At 38.0% G+C, this 20,935-nt stretch overlaps 1 protein-coding gene across 1 annotated transcript in view; it reads left to right on the top strand.

The window, feature by feature from the left end:
• Positions 1-13,877: 13,877 nt before the first annotated feature.
• Smp_160170 (hypothetical protein) overlaps positions 13,878-20,935 on the top strand; it is a gene marked incomplete at both ends in the record, with an annotated part of 25,175 nt that continues 18,117 nt past the window's right edge. Inside the window, 4 exons of the mRNA XM_018797050.1 lie at positions 13,878-13,901; positions 13,938-14,047; positions 18,029-18,155; positions 19,764-20,074. Of these exons, the coding sequence (XP_018652130.1) occupies positions 13,878-13,901; positions 13,938-14,047; positions 18,029-18,155; positions 19,764-20,074 (572 nt within the window). The remainder of the gene's footprint in view (positions 13,902-13,937; positions 14,048-18,028; positions 18,156-19,763; positions 20,075-20,935) is intronic.

Consider the following 20,935-nt stretch of genomic DNA (forward strand, 5'->3'; position numbering starts at 1 on the left):
TGAGTTCAAAATATAATTTCGCCTTGTTAACCCGTCATATCAGTAATGAACAGGGATTATAATCTCTTACACCTCAATACCGATAAACTGGTAAATTGTAACCGATAATTTGACATTAGGATGATTAAATTTAATATTTTATTGTCTAAAGTACCCATCAAAAGTTCTCCCTGTACAGAATGGTTAAACATACGAAAACTCCCAGACTCATAACCGTCTTTATCATATTGGGGATTGTGTTCTTGGGTATCGAAGATGTAATGGTATTAGTGTTTTATATAGAATAAACCCGAAGACAGTCGGTAACAATATCAAACCTGGTGTGTATCTACATCGGTCTAAGATCCATGCTCTGTTAGCATAGAGAAATGATATTGTCAAACCGAATTCCAGAACAACACAAGTAGTAATGGTATCGATGGTAATAGAAAACATTGAGAATTGAAGATACAACTCAAAAATACAATATGAATTTGCGCAATAAAAACGAAGGAATTTGTGAGGAACCGAGAATCTCAGGATTTGGGGGAGACAAATGATGGACGCACCTGCGCCATTGAAAACGATTTTCAGCCATGGTGACGATAGTCACATAGACCCCAACCAGGTAGTCTACACCTGGTAACATGGCTCAGTACGATTGTTGATAACTTGGTGAACTGATGTCATATTTCGGTTTGGCCGCCCCTACCTGTCTTCTGATCTACTCCTATACCGGAGGACATCACCCGTCGAGGTAGGCTGTTGTTGGACATACGTAACACGTATCCCAACCAACTCAGTTGGTCAACAATTACTACCTCATCAATCGATTTGCCATATTTGCCTAGTTTCCCATTCCTAACAATGACACTCGTCACTCGGTGGTCCCAAAATACACGAGCGATGCTTCGAAGACACCTACGATCGAATACCAGTAACCTAAAAATGTCCTCTATTCTTAATGGTCATGTTTCACACCCATAGAGTTGGATGGAGTGAACTGCTGAGCATTAAACTCGTCCTTTGTTTGGAAGACGTATATTCCGCTTGCGCCAAATGGTGTTGGTTTATTATATGACACTCTTGGATAAAATTATGGTTAGCTGAGTTCATAGTGACATGCAGAGTACGATTGTGCTTACATTGCATGTGCATGACTTCTTATTAATTAATAGTCAAATGTGTGAACATGTCCACATGTAAATGAGAGCATTTTCGACTATAGTGCTTGCCTCGTCTTGAGGGTAATAAATCTTTACTTGTACTTTGAGTCGTGAGAAATGAAGTGGTTCCTCGTTTCCCAAGTATAGGTATCAAGCAACGTAGATAATAGCAATTGGTGACGAAGATTCGCGGAAAATAAAAGCCATAACAATTGGTAACGGAGAAAATTTACAAGTCCCAATTTTTAATAGAACTATCTAACTCCTGTTATAACGTAGTTTTCAGTTCGACTAAACCCAAATCTTGACTTTCTATCATAAATAAACTTCTGCATTTCACCAAGTTACTGTCACAATGAACGACGCAGTTACAAATGTAATGACATGTCAATTTAGGCGGCAGAAATATAATCACTGCTTTAGTTAATGAAGACGTATTTATTAAGTCTCGTCTCTCAATGCATTGAAAGAACACACATTCGAACAATCGAATCCGGAATCGAACTTAAAAGCTATGGATAGATGAACGAGGTACCTGATATATTTTCTGCCGAAACAACAGACGTGGACAATTTGATTTCGGATTTTGGACTTTCTGAGAATGCCCTCTCAAATTACCAGTCCTAAATGGAAGGAAAAAATAAGGACCGGTAATTTGAAAGGGCGTTCTAGGAAAGTTCAAAATCTGAGATTAAACTGTGCACGTTTGGAGTTCTGCTTCTCACACCAAGTAATGAATTACTGGAATTTCCCACCAAAACATAAACAAGACTGAATCGCTAACAGTAAGTATCTGAGAAAAGGAAACGACCCAAAAGCTGTTCAATCAACGCTATGATGGTTAAATGTTTGATTTCAATTGCAAATTTACATCTACAATTTATTTTTCAACTCCAATTACGTTGTAAGAACCAGATATCTTGCTAATAGACTGATTTAGGATATCTAATTTAGCACAAATATTAACTCCCAGATAGTCAAAATGTGTAAACCTACACTTCGGAGTTAAACACTGAGTCATAAAAATCCAACCACAACATATAAATCAACAGGACAGATAAGCTTACCCAGACGATCAAAACAAATTTTGCAGGAGTCACAACTTCAACACGAATGAAGCCATAGAGAACCTTTCCAGAGGAAAAATTATTTAGAAATTGATCCAAGTCGTGACCTAATAAATAGAAGATATAAAATAAAACGAAAACGGCAACCTTGATCTTTGACGTCTAGCGTATGGGTTAGTCCCATATATCCAAAGATTACCCTATGGAAATCAATATGATGTGTCCTTCTTACCAAGACCATTTCCCATCCAAAACACAATTAACTGCTGAACAAAGAGCCTGTCCATTTGTATTTAGGTCGATCATAACAAAGTTCGCAAATATCCGCCTGTGACCTTGAAGTGATATTATATTCAAATCTCCTCTGAATGATTCAGATAATTCAAATGAATGTGAACGAAATAGAATAATTTTTCTTTCAACATTCTGGTGCACCTTAAAGTAATGGATTAGTACTAGGCAATACTTTTGAAATGCCATCTCATTTGCCGTTATCGACAGTGTATCCCATGAGAGTGAGATGTGTGAATTAGTTAGTTGCCGCTTGAAGTGCAAGGGACAAGAGCTGCTGCTTGGTTTGGTCTATCGAAGTTCAAGCATTGAGGTCAATCAAGTCCTGCTAAGCAGTCTCAATACTTGGTCACAAAGTGGTGGATGTCGAATCCTAGGGTACTTTAGTACACCCATGGTAGACTGGGAAAATCTGCGAAATGAATCATCAGATAATTCCTTCGAGCAGAAACTAGTTAATGCGGTTATCACATGTTCCCCAATGCAACATGTGAAAGAAGCGACCAGATACGGTCCGGTTTCTGAATCATCTTTACAAGATCTTATATTGACTCACTATGAAAATGACGTTGCAAACCTGGATTACACGTCGCCTCTAGGTAAACGTAATCATGCACTTTTAACCTGTGACTTCCATGTAATTGTCAATCATGAGCACATGTCAGCTCAATCCAGACCTAACGTCTGGGAAGCAAACATAAAAGACATCATGGACTCAGAATCGTCAATAGATTGGATAACAGACCCAGAGTCTTCATTCGAAACGGTTTGGGACGTATTTCGTAACTTACACTAAAAAGTTGCCTCGCCCCACACCCCTTGGATTACACCAAGTGGGCTGAGAAACTCTCCACAATGGTTTAGTAGGGAGGTCCGCATCCTTCTCCAAAAGGGAAGGAAAATGTGGCATAGATTTAGGTTACTGAGGACTGATGAGACAACATCTCTGTATCAAAAAGTTCAGAATACATGTGCCTCGACCCTCCGTAAGTATAGAAAGTTGTACGAAGAGAAAATTGTTAAGGAATTCATAGAATGTCCTAAACGCTTGTACACGTATATAAATCAAAGGACAAATAGAAGAATTGTTCCTTCACTATGGGGAGACAGTACTGCCCCATCATTAGTGGAGGATGACTTTGGTAAAGCCCAAGTATTCTCAAACTACTTTGGCAATGTATACACCATAGAAACACCCTTCACACCAGTCCATGAAAATCCCCACACACAAACACTGGACAGTGTGACTACTAAAGAACTCGATGTCTTTGATCTGCCAAATAAGCTTGACACAGGAAAATCGACTGAACCCGATGAACTGCATTCTAGGTTACCAAAGGAATTAATTAACCTCGCTGCGGACCCTTTAAGTATATGCTTTCATCTATCCGTAACCCGGGGTCGTTTACTAAGAGACTGGAAGAATATCATAGTAAGCCCTACCTTCAAAACATGTACGAAACATAAACCTGAGAATTACCGACTTTTTAGCCTAACTAGCGTAGTTGTTAAAATCTTAGAAAAGATTATTCGGAAGGAGCTGTTTAAGTACCTCGATGAAAACCGGATCTTTTAGGAGAAGCAGCACGGCTTTAGAATAGGTTATTCTTGTCTCACTAACTTATTAGTCGCTCGTAAAAGCTGATGAGCTCTTAAAGACAAAAAGTTACCTGTAGACGTAGCCTACATCGATTTCGGCAAGGCTTTCGACAACGTTCCGCACAACAGGCTGTTATATAAGCTGAGAAATGTCGGGATTGGAGGAAGGTGTATTGTCATGCATATCGGTCATCGAGGTACAGATACATACACGATGAATAACACTGAGCTACCTGTTGTTAAGACACACAATGACCTAGGAGTCATCGTTAGCCAAATTCAGTCTACAACCCAATGCTACGACAAGAATTAAATCAATAATACCTCATATATCATCCAAATTTGAGCTGCTGTCTACTTCAAGTCTTCATTACTTAGAAGCGAGAGTAATACAGGCGAGTTTCATAGTTGCATTGAATTATTTCGCACTGTGCTTATGATGCCTAATAACACTGTTTAGTTACTCTCACGTATAGTAATATGTAACGGTAAATAAACCACTAAAATAAATAGTACTGTAAGTCCTCGACATTTGATGTGTGCCCTATTAAATTTACGGGCTCAACTAGCTGAAGGTGCTCGGTCACGCATCCACACCAGGTCACGAGTGAGTACGCCGCTTTTCACATCTCGCACAACCAGTATCCAGCTAGAGTTGATATATCGATAACCTATCAAAAACATCTTCGTACCCCTTCGCTTCTGACTCCTGGTTTGACCGGTTTGGCACGTTTTTATTATAAGTGGTGTAACTGGTTAAGGCGTTGTCAAACTGAGAATACTTATGGCATCTTTACATATATTCTGTAATTGCCATCAATTTTTAGTCGAAATCATGTGTACTTATGCTCGTTGAGTCGAATACAGTGTAAAAACGTATTGTACGTACACAAGTAATCTTAGTCCATATCCTAATTAGATACTTTGTCGTATTACCGTACTTTATATGTTACCTGATGCTAGATACCACTTGAATTAATGTTTACCATACGCTTTGCTGTTGTCTCGTATGGCAGACCATCACTTCACATTCTAATTACGCGTCAGTCTTCTTAATTCCGTTTTCGGTTCATTCGCATGCAATACGAGTTCGCAAGATATCTGAACGACCTCTAGAATTCCCTACGAACCTCACCACAGTCTTCGTATGTTTGTATATATGCATCCAGCTGTTGCATTAGTAATACCTAAACGGACGTTCAGGGCAACCTTCAGTATACACAAGAATGATGTTATTACGCTGTGAAGTTATGGCATATCAGAACTAATGTGACTATTCAACTTCTGTGTCGTAACATTTACTTTATGAAGTATTGTTTCTTCGTAGCTGTTATGTAGCAGATGATTTCGGTACATCAATCAGCTGTTCAAATATTTGACGTTCTAAAATTTGCTCACTTCAATTAGTGGACTGACGACACTATCACTTGCGAGAATCATCAGATAACGCAGTCGAGCGAATCTCCTGCAAACTGAAAACGACACTGTCGCCCCTATCCCAACACTGACAGCGTTTTTTGCTAGTATCATTGACATGAGTCAACAGTGACGCACTTGACTTCTTATGTTCTCTTCCATATTTTCCGGTTTAGTTACTTAACTTACATTCAGCACTCACCATTTATCACCCTCTATAGACAATTTCATCGTGTCACTGCCACTCTCAATCTATGGTCTACGACTTTTACTGTTTGTAACACCAATCATAGGTTTTTCAAGCTCTGACCACGAAGTGATCAATGATTTCGTACGATGAAATCATGACTTCATTTCACAGTTATACTTCTGTGCTTTCATTTAATCTGCTAAGTATAGACTGAACAGAATTAGACACTTAGGAACTGTAAACTGTCAGCGACAGAGACTTGTTTTCTTTAAGGTGGTGGTCGCACTCGCTTCCTACCTACCTACCTACCCTTAGCAATATATTTTTGTAATTATGCTATTTTTGCTATACGGTATCAAGGTAGCCATAGTACCTGGATATGACAAAAGGGTAATTCACCTTAGGTGCTTACCGCAAAACGCGACTTCGAAGCTAGTCTGTTCGTAACACTATTCTTGTCTAACTCTTGTGGGCCTCTAATCATTTGACACATATCATCAATGCTAGTCATCTACAGGGCGTTCCATTCATTGACTACACGATGAGAAAAGCGGAACCTTACTCTGAGTTTATTGAATCAAAGTTTTTGAACTCTCTTGCTATGGCTTCGGAGATGATTAGTTCTGAATGTAGCGAAAAGATAAGGCATGAACATGAACCGTTATTAGACACAGAATTAATATTTATTTATTAAGGACATAAGGATTACGGCCTGTGTTATTCCTCTTATTGTAAGCTTTTGAAAGTGTCTATTATTCTCTTGAATGAGTCGATTGAAGGTGCGGACACCACTTTTTTGAGCAACTGGTCCCAATAATTTATGATTCGGTGTGGAAACCTGCTAGCCAGGGGTACTCTATTCCTTCTCGGCTTTTCTACTCGCCTGCTATGTCCACTGAAATATCCCGACCTGGTAGAAAGCAAAAGAGAAGATATATCAAGTTCAAAATCATTTTTCATTGTTCTATACATTGAAATCAGATCAATTATTGATCGGTGGTAGGACAGAGTAAAGAAAACTGGTTTATCAAGGTGCGCTTTGTATGATAAACCCCGGAGTTCTGGAGTTGCACGACTAGCTTTCATCCGTGCTCTTAAAAGAATACCTGAGTCATTTTTATTACAGAGCATTGCAGCCTGAATCCAGTTTTCAAGTTTGGATCTCTTTAAGGTTGTGTATACTGTGGTGAACATATTAGCATCTAAATTGGCAAATGTCCGTCTTGAAGCCCCTGGGGTTCTAAACCATCTAGCTACAATTTTGCAGCATTGGACTGTGGTCTTAACATCATGGATCACTGTCGCCCTTAGACCCTTGTTAGATCGGACTACGGGAACAGGCGTTTCTCCTATGCTGCACCTATTCAACATTGTATCCCCAATATACTTGTTGACACACCTGGTCGCGTTGATACGCATCAGCCAATTTTCAGACCAACTAATCAGAACATCCAAGTCAGACTCATGTGCACATGAATCTGCGTCTCCTGCTACTTCTCGTCAAATTTTTCATGGGCGAATAGTAGCACTGGGAACTCAACTATACTTGGGAGTAAAATTTTCGTGCCCGTAGGTAACCCTTGTTCTGTTGATAGAGGAGACCAAACTAATAGTGAATAGGTCTTTATTTAGATTGTGTGCCAGCTACAGTGTTGTTTGCTGTAAGTAGGTTTCATAATTCGTGGTCCTCTTCTTGTTTGTATCTTAGTGTCTCGAAATTTACCGTAGACTGTTGCATCAAATTCATTTCTTGTCGAGATAATGATTTTCCTGACCTTTGACATGTCGTATATCACTTGTGATCTGTGATATATAGTCAAGTTGTCGAACTTCTCGAGGTGAGTATTTATCGACTTTCGCTTTTAGTGAATCGGTCAATGGTTTGTGATCCGTAAAACCTATGAAGTCTCTGTCTTCTAACATGTGTCAGAAATGCTCAGTGGTTAGGTAGATTGCAAGAAGTTCTCGCCGAAAAGTAGAGTACCTTGTCTTTGTTAAATAATGTCTTTTTAAGAAGAAAACAATTGGTTTCCAGGCGTTTTTGAACAGTTGGTTTTGGATACCGCTTGCTGCTTTGTCCGAATCATCCATCATCAAAGCAAGTAGGGAAATGTAACACGGATACATCGACGTGGAGGATTGAGCTTGTTTATCTTTTAGCTTCAACAGCCTCAGAACTCAGTTTGAATTCTTTTGGTTTTTCTTTTAAAGAGTCTTGCAAAGGTTGAATTAGTTGTGCAGAACCGGGTATGAATCTGCGATAAAAGTTGTGTTACAGAACTAGGTATGGGGTACTGCTTGATGGTGTCCACTTCTTTGATCGGCGTAATTCCTTCTGGGCTTGCTATGTACCAGATAAATTCTAGAGTTTGAACACGGAAAATATATTTACTTTGATGTATGTTCATTCCATCTTCGTCCAGCCGTTTTAACACTGTTCTTACATGCTGTTCGTGTAATTGTACATCGGGACTGGCAATTAGCAAATCATCTTTATACCCCTATACAAATGGCATGTCTTGAAATAGGTTATCCATGAATCTTTGAAATGTGAGTGTCGCGTTCCTCAAGCTGAATGGCAAGCGTATAAACTTCAACAATCTAAAATGTTTAGTAATAACTGTCTTGAAGATATCTTCATTATCTACCGGGATATTATGATATACCCTCAGTCAATTTCAGTGAAGATGTTCATACCCTGTAAACCGTTCGTGAAATCCTGGATATGCGGTATTAGGTACCTATCTGGTACGGTTCAACGGTTGATGACTCTGTAATACGCGCACGGTCTCCAATCGCCTTCATTTTTCTTTGGAACCATATGCAAAGGGGATGCCTATTGACCACCAAAGGGACGTATAATACCCAGCTGTAGCATGTAGTCAAATTCGGTCCTAGTCACTTTAAAATTATATGGTGCTATTCTCCTGGGTCTGACAAACACAGGTGCACCTTCGCTTTTGATCGTATGACTTACTTTTAGCTTGCTTTCGGAAAGCTGTGGGTTCGGTTAAGTTAAGTTAGGAAATTTAGCGAGTATAACCTGGAATTTCGCTGTTGGTACTGGGGGAGTTTGTGTCAAATTGAGAGATGTGACGTGACTTTTTAGCCTTTTGTGTAATTCGAAGTTTCTTTCAGTGTTAAGCGTCGTTTTTTGGTTTCGACTAGAAATTCGTATCTCTTTGAAAAGGCCATTTCCAGTATTGCCAGATCTAAATCGGTTACAGTGAAAACCCAGGGGAATTGCCTCCTGAACTCTGAATCTACAGTTAAAGTTTTCTGCCCATATATAACGATTTTAGTTTTATTGGCAGCTTGAGACGTAACTGGGGACGTTTGTCGACCCAGCTTAGTTTTGTTTTAAGGGATTATACTAAGAGCAGCGCCAGCATCTACCGTGAATTTCAAGCGTGAGTTTCCGTTCCCAACATAGAACAAGCCACCGTTTAGGCGCCTCTCCTCAGTCTTCGCGACCTGGGGGGTTATTTGTTTCCCGCATTCCTGGGATTCTGTTTGAGCCAGGCGCATGGTTGTCTGCACTGGATGGGTTGACAACAAACACCCAGTGGTACAAACAGGACTGTCATGACTGTCTGGACATTTGTGACCTGCTTTTGACTTCAATCTTGGGCGTTATGGCTGCCTCTCCGGTTTCTATGACTCATTCGCTTTTAGGCGACAGCCTCAGTGAGACTTTTACCACTCGCGATCAGTCCTATGAGTGAGTCCCTTAATGATTCTTCTTGTGCGTGATTTATCGTGTGTAATCCGGTCGGGGGACCTCCTTTTACTTTTCTGTCGGCTATACGCGCTAAATGAGATAAAGTGGTTCCAAGATCTTGAGCATCCGAGCAGTTTTGGACGGAACACGAGAGAGCTTGTATCCACTCTAGTTTTAGGGCTATTTCGTCTACTCTATTGTCATCCACTAAGACTTAGAGGTGACGTGAAAGCTGTGACGGCGACCTATCAACTGTTTCTCCTTGAAAAATCCTTCGGGTTGTTTGACCGTCTGATCATGACAAACGGTTTATTATCTTTCGGCTTAACATAGTGTATGGTTGTGGTGATGGTGGGCTTAGAATCAAGTCACAGACGTCTTTGGCAACTGAATGAGAAGGTCAGAACGAAATTCTCCATAGCGAATTCCCTCGGATTTAACATTGTGTCTCGTGACATAGAGCTTTACATAGGCAAACCACAACTCAGGGTCACTGCGATCGAATTCCGGAAGTCCGGCTTTCGCGTCATAATAGTGCAAATGGATGAGATCTCATTTCTTACTGTTACTAAAAAATCAGACTTAACTAGATATAAAAGAAGCCCTTAAACCTTAGTATACAATCAAAACTAAAATATTTACTCGAAGAGGGAACTGAACTCAGTGTTTATGGTGTAGTCATACATACTTACTCACTTAGTTACGACTGTTACCTCTCATGGAGAGGCATGGGCTGATCACCGGCATTCTCCATACAACTCTGTCCCGGACAACCACTCCAGTATTTTCCAGTTGCTGTCCATCCTTTTATGTGTACTCACGATTCTCGACGCAGTGTGTTTGTCTGCCTTCCACTTTCTCGTTTACCTTCAGGATTCCAGGTTTACCTCGTGATTCAGTTTGATGACTTCCTCAATATATGTCTTTCCGATTCCGACGTATTTCCTAATTTCCTCTTCAGTTGAAGGTTTATTTGTTCTTTTCACTGTAGGTTGTAACTTATGATATCCAACCAATGGACATTGAGTATTTTACATTGACGATTGTTTATAAATACTTGTACTATTTTGGTGATGGTTGTAGTAGTTCTCCAAGTTTCAGCCCCGTAAAGTACAACTGTCTCGATGTTCGTGTTGAAGATTTTGACCCTGGTATTGGTTGACAGTTGTTCTGAGTTACATATGTTCTTCAACTGTAGGAATGCTGTCCTTGCTTTGACAATCATCGTCTTTACGCCTTCATCAGACCCTCCTTGTTGATCAGTGGTGCAGCCTAAGTAAGTGAACATCGGATGAAAAATCCCAGATATCAAAGCATTTGGTGGCCGATGAGTTGTAATGTGCAGTCGTTTTAAAGTCACCAATTACTTTTATCCCCAAGTTTTGCATTCCTGAATTCGTGGAAGTGATGTACTGTTGATAGTATGCTGTTAGTAATCACCATGTTCGATGTGTATTAGCCCATTCCCCCTATATTTCATCTCCAGGCCTCTGGATTAGGACAATCTAACTTATTTGCCTTGGCTAGCTTGCGAGTCAAAAGTTTTAGCCTCATTACTTATTGTTCTCCACATTTTCGACATCATTGGCAAATAATAATTTCAAGGACTTAAGCAGTACCATCAATTCATTATCATAGAGAAGGAAAATATGGGACCTAAAATGGTGCGCCCAAGTACATCACTTTTTACCGGCCTTCGTTCACACAATGTACCATTTACCCTAGCCCCTTTTCCTCGATTACAGAGGAAGTTTCTTATCCACTCTTGTAGGGCACCTGCTATTCAAAAGCTTGAGAGCTTCTGAATAAGCCCTAAATGAGGAACTTTGACAAATCTATCGCTAAAAAATATGAATATCACATCAAGATATAAACCATTAACTTGAGCCCCCGTCCAACACACCCTCACTATTAGTAAGTTGGTTAAGTATGAATGTTCAATCCGAAACCTGTTTTGCTCAAAAAACAACAGATCCTCTGATTTAATGGGACTTAGCAAATTAGCTAAAACTATTTTTTCAGGTAACTTAAATGCTATGCTGATTAGGCAGGGCTAACAACAACCAAATCTTTAAGTTTTCCAGAATAAATGACTTTAGTTTATACTGAGCCAAGATGTCTAGATATAGCAGGAGATAAAGATTAGTTTGTCATGTAATGAATCAGACAATTTAGATATGAAATAACCCATTTTGTCAACGGTGGTTGAATCCCTTGCTACTCGGGAATACTTATAAATCATACCATTTTGTAGGCTACATAGAAGTCACGAAGCGGATTCTGCAGGTTCTACCATACTAGAGTTATGAGCTGGGGAAACAAGCGGCAGTGCATAAGAATGTTACTAATGGTTGTAAAACTGAAATGCAGATTATAAACGTTAACAAAATATATGACCTCTGCGCCTAGACAAACAGTTGATGGCTGAAGAATAGTAAAAACAAGATACAAAGCCATGTACAGTGCAAAATAGTTCGGTTAATGCATGGTCGTTAAGTTGAAAACGTTAATTTTAGTTATTTGCTCAGTGCTTATCGTCACTTCCCTCTGGACAGCTACTATAAAAGTCTTTGTCATAACTTCGGAAGCTACATCCAAATTTTGGACGAGATACAGTGTTTCAAATAGCCGAAAACCAGAATAGAATAGGCAATAATGACACAAGGAACATTTTTATCCAGCAAATACAATAAGTTTCAGTCACTGATATAGTGAAGTTTTTCGATACCATTATTAATTACTATTGTCTAAAGTAATAATAACCAGCGTTAATGCCACCTATACTTCGTTTGGATAATCTCGCAGACCCTGAACTCTAATTGCAAAGTATAAGCACTGAGTACATGAACTAAACCAGGGTCACAAATTTCGATATGCTGGTGCCAAAATTGGAACGTTAACACAATTGATCAACGAAAATGTAACACGGTATTATATTTTTGAGATAGTGTTTACTTGCTTTTTTTCGCAAACTTGATTAATAATGGACAAGATTTCACAGCTTGAGTGCAATAAACCACGTTCAAAGTTCGGATGAAGTAAATATCCTAAGAACTTGTGTAAAAGTGCGACACAAAAGTCGCTTATAGTAATTTAAATATCTGAGACTCCTGTATGATAGTTAAGAACAGCTTGAATACTTCACTCAGTTTATAAGTTAATCACGTGACAGTTGAAGACCTTTTATCTACGAGCAATGGCTTTGTTTGGACACAATTACCTAGTGTTTCCTGACCATTGAGTTTAGCCCTGAGACCTTTCCTAAAGAGGATACCGTTCCCTTGGAATATGTTTGAAAAAGAGCGACTATAAGGGTACACAGACTACAAAACAAACCTGTAGCGGTACAAGAGGATGGTGAGAGATGTAAAACAATAGTGTAGGACAATGCTCAGTATTTTTGCTAGCAGTAAAGACCACTGATACGTTTCAGTGTTGAACCAAACTTAAAAGGACAATCACTTAAGAGAGGACAGGAAAGAGCTCACACAAAAATGCGGAACTTCTACTCATTTTGAGTCCATGAATCGCAGGACTCCCTAACTGAAGATATAGGGATGTTGCTCTCCACGGAATCTTCCGGAAGAGGGCTCAACGATTACTTTAGTTCAGTCAATACTAAGGAGGGGACCATTTTAAGTGTTACTGATCGATCCTCTTTATGGTTGATTCGATTGTTTCTAACTTTGGTCCAAAGAGGGAGCACAATAGGAACCACATCCATTTGCAATTAATAAAGCTCTCTCACTACCCATAAATGGAACCCTAAGGAACAAACCGTTCGCTGATTTTCCTAAAGTTGAAGTCAACAGCTCATTTTTGTTGGTGTGTTGTTAAAAAGACATTTTATTGACTTATCTATTGCGAAATTACACGAAATAAGAGATCCGGATGTGGAACCTTAGTAAAAAGTTTTAAGGTTTTTCTTTACTGCCCATTCATTGAGCACCTTGGATTTATGTCATGAGTACATATGTCCTTGACCTAAGGTGATCATAAACAGTAAATTTTCAAAAGTAATGGAAGGACTTCCGATGCTTTTTCAAGAAACTGTCTCTCTTATAAAGGAACATTTCTGGTCAAGAAGTGCGTTAGCTCTTTCCAAAGAAGTAGAACCACTTTTTTCAAACTTATCCATTGTTAAGGATTTTAAGGAGAAGTTAGACTATAATGATAAAGCATTTGATCTATTCACTGAAATTTTGAAGTTTCGCAGTATATTAAAGCCATGTGTGACGAAGCTTTACAAATTTTGCAGTTTTACACTACTTCCGTCATTCAAAAGCGAGTTTGTTTGTAAGTTGATTCTCATGCGTGAGACAAGTCACGGATAAAATTTACACATAACGTTCCAGTAAATAATCATAATTTTCACAGTTCTTTTTTACGTATCACTACTTGGAATGGAGACCTTTGGAGAAAACGGATTGAGGCACTTTCTTTGTTGTATGAAAGTTCAATATTGTAAAGAAGTAAGTTCACCAACATACTTATGTATGTCTCTCTAGTTCCTTAGATTTTTATGTTCATCTGAAGTAATGCACGAACTGAAATCGGAGTGGATTCATGTTTATGATGAATCGTTTGTGGATAAATTTTTGATTGAACCTCTAGTAAGGTTAGTTTATATCATGAATAATGTAATTATCTGACCTCATTTGTGTACTGACATATTACTTCAAGTTTACTCAAATGGACTGTCAATTAAAATCAACAAGCTGCCCAAATATTGATACTCTGAATGTTTATAGAGTATTAACATTTTTAAAAGCATTACGTCTGTTAATTGTGTTTGCTCTTTACGCCTTTATTATTTCTTGATGACTTTGTTTATGCAAGTGTATTGTCTACCCACTTACTAGCGTATATCACTGTTAAACATTTTTAGTCACAGCTCATAACATATCTTAGTTTCAATGTGTGTATTTTCAAAGTACTTACATATGCTTGTGAAATGATCAATTTTTTTATTGTAATCCTATTATCTTATCATTTATTATGGTTGTTCTTTTTTGTGTGTCAATTAAACATCTGTCTATTCTTAAAAACTTATAAATTTAGCGTAGCGTGGTTATTGTTCCTGTTTGTAGCCGGCATGTGTTCATTCGCCGTAGCTACGTACTTCCATATCATTATTCGTAAGACCCTTTTAAATTATACTTTTATAACTTGCAGCAAGTAATATTTCTATTATCAGAAGTGGTTTTGTGGGTATTACAGTCATTTTAATAGTTGAAATCATGAATCAATTGAAGCTAGATCACCATGGAAAATCTAGAAGCACTGGACCACTGTTTCGTCCCCAGTGGTTTAGCTTCAATTGATTCATGATCCCAACTATTAAAATTACAATAATATCCACAAAACCCCTTCTGATAATAATCAACGTATTTTCACTAGTGACTGACTTCAAGAGGTATTTCCTAGAGTTCTAATGAGAAGCAGTGGCCAGTGGAGTTCATTCAGGTCTGTCGTGAGATAACAACTCACTGAAGACGTTGGTGGATGTGTTGCTCGATTTCGTGGATCGGTTGGAAATTAACACCGTTGGATGCTGGCTTAGTGGTCTTGAGTTTAAGCGCTCGCGCGCGAAACTGATATGTCCTGGTTTCTAATCTTGCGAGGCGGGATCATGGATGCGAACTGCTGAGGAGTCCCGTGATAGGACGAAACGGCCGTCCAGTGCTTCCAGGTTTCTTCATGGTGGTCTAGCTTCAATCGATTCGTTATCTCAACTGTTAAAATCAATATTTTTATGTCCATACTAGGGCGCTTATCAATGTTCCAAACAAATTACAAATTAAAGCATGTAGATTTTATTCCGAGTATTGTTGCTGCTAACAGTATTGCCCTGCAGACTTATCTCAGTTTGATTTTAAAGTTTACTTCCAACTCAACCACTTGGTTAGAATCCTCATTAAGGACAAGCACCATCATTTTATGTCCACTGGATGTACTTTGAGTTCAATACGCAAAAGGATATAGTGTGATTGGTAGTAGAATCTGGGACACACGTTCGGTCTTATTGGGACTCACCGCCTAGATTTACGCTTGAAAGCATGAAAATCATCCTATGGTGACCTTAGAGAGATTTATTTAATTAATATTGCATCTAAAATACTAGCTTCAATAGTTGCCTGACGCCTGACAAAGTTTTGTGAACTACAAACATGAGAATACCAGATGATATGGTGATTGTAGGTAGTCGACAGGAAACTGTGGTACTTGGAACTCTCCAGCAAGGTGTAACTGTAATCTTAAAAGAATTGATGTTCCCTGATGGATTTGATACCATGTCACTCAGCTTCACATCCAGAGACTTTACCACTTAGCTATCGGGACAGTAACTGACTTCCTGTAGGAACGAGATGTATTTACAATTGATTGATCACTGGGTAGTGAAAAATGCCATGTATTTCAGGTCCTTCTTTGTCCAGATAAAATTATATCAACCAAGTTGCACGAAGCCTAGGTCCACGGTTTCCTATCGACTAAATCCAATCACCATCTCATCTCAACATAGTGCACGCAATGTCGAGTCACCTAGTCTAGTGACCACATTGAAACGTGGTTGATAGAACTCGATCTGCATTACGAAGGACCTGACTTACATGGTATTGACCACTAACCAGTGATCGATCAATTGTAAACCAGAAAACCAGGCTGGCTTCAGAACTCGTCGTGGCTGCATTGACCACATATCCACCATTCTTTATATTTCAGAACACAGGAATGCCTATCGACGTCTGAGAATGGTGTTCTCACTTGACTTGAATGCAGCATTTGACTCTGTAGACCGAGAGGTTTTCTGGCAGTGTTTGTCATTGAAAAGCGTACCTCAGAAGTACATAAACCCTTACTTGAGCACTACTAGTTGGATGAGAGCTTATGGCAAACTTTCATCCTATTTTTCAACGTCGAGTGGCGTCCAGGGTGGCTGTCCACTATCACCATTTACGTTCAATTTCACCATAGGCTTACTGCTAAAAATGATTTTCTTGTTGGCTGAATTTTCAGGACTCGATCCCCTAACACGAGGTCCACTTATTGACCTAGAATACGCACATGACTTAGTCCTGTTTGATGAAGATGTTGATGAAATGCAGTGTTTTAGTAGCACTGAACAACAATGGCTGGACGTTTGGGATGCGTTTCTCCCCCTCTAAATGTAAATTGTTGCTCCAGGACTGGCATGTGTCAACACCTGAACTAAAGATAGGGAGTGAAGTAGTTGAACGCGTCGGCAACTTCCCTAATGGGTTGGTGTCTGACGAAATCTCAGCACGGATTTAAAAATCTCGTTTGACTTCTTCCGAGTTACGTCACCTATGGCGAAGACGAGATATCCATCTACCAATTAAGGGACGAGTATACTACTCGGCAGTTTGTTCTGTCTTGCTGTAGAGGCTGCAAAACCTAGCCATTAAGAGTAGAGGATACCCATAAGTTACTAGTATTTGACCATAGATGCCTTAGAAATATTGGTTTTATCAGCTGGGATCACCGGGTAAGTAATAGTGAGGTTAGACAGAGGGTATTGGAGAGTTGTGGTAAATCAGTTGACAAGGTTGTGGATCTTCATCGACTGAGATGGTTGGGTGACCCTTTACGTATGCCCGAACACCGATTACCACGACGCGCAATGCTGACTTGTTTAGGGGATGGTTGGAAGAGAGTTAGGCTTGGCCAAAGCAAAATGTGGTGTCAGTCTTTAAAGTTGCTAACTTCTAATCTGAACCATGTTGGTAGATGCAGACTACTTGGTTGTGGTCCACATGACTATTGTAACCAATGGTTGGAGACTCTGTGTGACATGGCTCAGAATCGATCATAATGGCGTAGGTGTATACACTCTTTGTCTTCCCTTGAACCGCAAAGTTATAGATAAATCACAATTTTCTTTATATGAACTGATTCTTTCTCCCTATATCATATCCTTGCATGAAATGTCTTTTCTACCATTGAAGTACCTGCTTCTATGAATTTCTTGTTGGTCTTGTTGTGCTAATAATGTATGGCGACTTGGATCGATTCATATATGTCCCTGGTCTTACGTTGTAGATGACTGACTGGTGCTCATTCAGGGATTTGAACCAAATATCTCCTATGTCAAACGCTCAACGAGTTATCCACTTGGGTACTGCATCCATATAGTTATTGTATTGTGAAGTAGGCATGGATTCTATTTCAATTTGTAATAGGTTGAATTGCCTTGGAGTAGTGACTAGTTTCAATTTAGGATAATAGACTTAATGTTAAAAATATCTCATAATTCTTACCAAAAACCCCATATGATAACTCTATGTACCAATTAATTCACTCTAAGTATGTTTAGTATTTCATCGATGGTAAAAGTTGGGATATATGTTTAATTATTCACCATTTCTAGATGGACGCCTGTATTTATAGCCTTTCGAAAGTCTCTGGAATCGGAAAAAAGTACATTTGATCATAAGAAAACTACAGGTAACTACCATATGAATACAGAACAAGTCAATACAACTTTATTTAATAGAAGTTCAACCATTCAGGCTAACGCAACCAAAACCCCGATCTATTCCTATACCAGATATTGTAGTTTATCATAATTTACATATAGATCATTAAAGCGAATACCTTTTCAGATTCCTAAAATGCATAAAATGCGAGACCCTCCATTGTCTACTTACAATCAACCCCCGGAAATTTCTTTATTACTCATGGAAAAAAACAAGAATCGTCATCAGGTATGTCCTTATGCCCAACATCTTTTTGTTTACGCGCCATCATCTATTTGAATGTCTCTCGGTAAAAATGTTTTTGTCAAAAGTTGAAATAAGACCTGAAGGCCATTGCAAGTCTACGTGTTAAGCAACTATTATTTCGAAGTCATTCCATACTTATATATATTTATCACTGGGATGTAAACATTATTCATATTTTAGATATTCTAGCTATATCTTTAATTTAGTCATCAAATTTTTCATGCCTTGAGAATATCCAGGTCACTAATATGCAGTTATCTACTAACAGAGAAATGCGATTGAACTTAGCCAAAATTTTTTGTTTTTTTGATGTTAATAACCTACAGTTGCTGAGGTCGTGTTTTAACTCTACCATGTAAAGCTTTTTAAATGCTATGTGGTAATAGGATCCCTTTATAAGGGTTTAGTTACTGTTGTTTAGTTTGTTTGCGACTGATATGTTCTATTTATCCATTAGTCAAACTGTAACACAGTGTGAAGTTCAAATTCCAATATGATGGTGAAAATGATGTTTAGCTTATACTACTTACAAATGTGTCAGTAGTCTATATATAGATATTTACTAATTAGTAAAACAATGTCACTTTCAATCTTCGTTTGATTTTCCATGTTGGTTAAAGGCTTTCAGCCGGCGAGGAACTAAAGATGAATAAAGTACTAGTTTACATATATATATTGGATAAATGTTTATAGGTGCTAACAATCTCAAGGGGCTAGCATAAATCTTCCTCACTATTCATATTCTGATTTGAAGTGTGATTTTTTAAGAAATAATAAGCCAGGGAAACTTTGATTCAGTTTATCATTGCTGCCAATATTTTTAGGTTTTTTGGCTCAATTTGTTGCAATCATAGTCCTGATTTTTACATGATTGAGGTAGACACGTTCCGATGATGGAATTTCTACCAAACGATAATAATCAAAACTTTTAATTTCCGCCATACCATAGACAAAATTCTAGAATTTTTACAATTTGTGACGATTGTTTGTTTATGTTGGGATGATCCTTCAAATTTCTCGCAATAGACATGACAAGCTCAGGAAACATTAGGAAGCATTTTATCCAATCAGCGTTTGATTAGAAGTTTTGCTAGAAATATCACGAAAATGAAAAGTCACATGTAGAGGTTCTGATTGGTTGATTTTTACACTGCTACTATGTTTAGTAGTATTCTAGAATTTTCAGGAAAACCCAAGAACTTTTAAAATACCATAAAAACCCTATATTTTCTGTACATAAATGAACCTTTTGAGTAAAGTGCTTCCCGCATATTTTGTGCCTTTTCTCTCGTGTTCAAGTCGCTGTGTAGTTCTAGCTTGGGGGTTACGAGACTAGCTTAGGATCCGAGTATAGCATTCAATCAGTAAGATATATCAGTTTATCATTTGTGAATATGATGTTTAAACCATACTTGGTTTTTACTTATAATTAGGCATATCTTGACATCTTCATCTATTAATATGCAAGTATGTTCAATGGTCACTGATAATCCCATAAATTTGTTCTCGAAACATTTTGTAAATCCCTACTGAAAAATTTAATTGTTTATCATAATCAATGTCATTTTTCTATAATTTTTTTGTTGGAAGATTGAAAAGTTAAAGATTCAGAGTGATAGACTTAAGCCAAGATGTGCAGACATAATTTATGGTGATGAAAAAATAACGAATAATCAAAATGAATGTGATTTTAAAGATGATTCGACAGTCAACATAGAAGATACCAGCAATAATAAAAGTATGATGAATCCTTCAGTCAAATTGGAAAGTCAAAGAACCAGCTCAAATAAAAGAGATTATTTGTCTGTCTTAAACAAAACCGCAGTGGTTAATACAAATGCTGTTAGTATATTACGTGAGTGGAAATTGTATTCAGATAGAGAGAGGGAACAAAGACAAAAGTGAGATTTATTTGATTTTCGTATATGGACAGAGTTATTTGAAATAGTCAGTAGTGTGATAAGCTTTACGCAAATTGGTTTTGTTTGATAAGGATTTTGTCGTTGTAAGTAGGTAGAAGTAGACTGTTAATTGAACTTCAAGTTTTACTGACAATCAGAAAAAAATGATATAACCAAATACTTTAATTTACACTCACACTTGTGTTATTCATCGCATTAATCATTTACTTTAGTGCTTGGCTATTTCAGCTACGGATAACCATATAGTAAAGATAGTAATGTAAAAAAGCGGATTATTTTTAGGTAACTAATCTAATTTCTAAGCACTTTAGGTCACCCGAGATCCTTAAAGTCAAGATGTAACGTGTGATAGGTATATTCTAAAGAACAATTTCATAGACATCGGTAACGACTGTCCAGGAGCCTATTACCTGTTTTTCTTAATATTTTTTATTCAGTTTCAAGTTAGTATTCACTAATTTCAAGAACTAGTTGAACAAATATCAGGAAATAGCTTAATGTTTTACTAGGTAGTTATGTCAGAAGTTAGTGAGTTTTATATCTCCCCTAGCTGTCAATTCAAATAACTCTGATTTTGTAATTTTTCGGGCTTCATTCATTAATATTTTATTAAATAGCCAAAACTTTCTGTAAATTGAACTACTTATGATTTTCTTACTTATAAGACTATTTACATCGCAGATTTTGGAGAAAATACTAATCATTGAAAAATTTTGCTGAGAATTTTGACTTATGAAGCAAAATTAATATTGATATTTTAATTTCTCACTAAGTTGTTGAGATGGTGGAGAAGATTTGTAGCTCAGGTGGGTGATTTTGATGGAGTTTTGCTCTCTGAGC

The sequence above is a fragment of the Schistosoma mansoni genome, chromosome 4 (assembly GCF_000237925.1).
Source record: "Schistosoma mansoni strain Puerto Rico chromosome 4, complete genome".
Classification (NCBI taxonomy): Eukaryota; Metazoa; Platyhelminthes; class Trematoda; order Strigeidida; family Schistosomatidae; genus Schistosoma; species Schistosoma mansoni.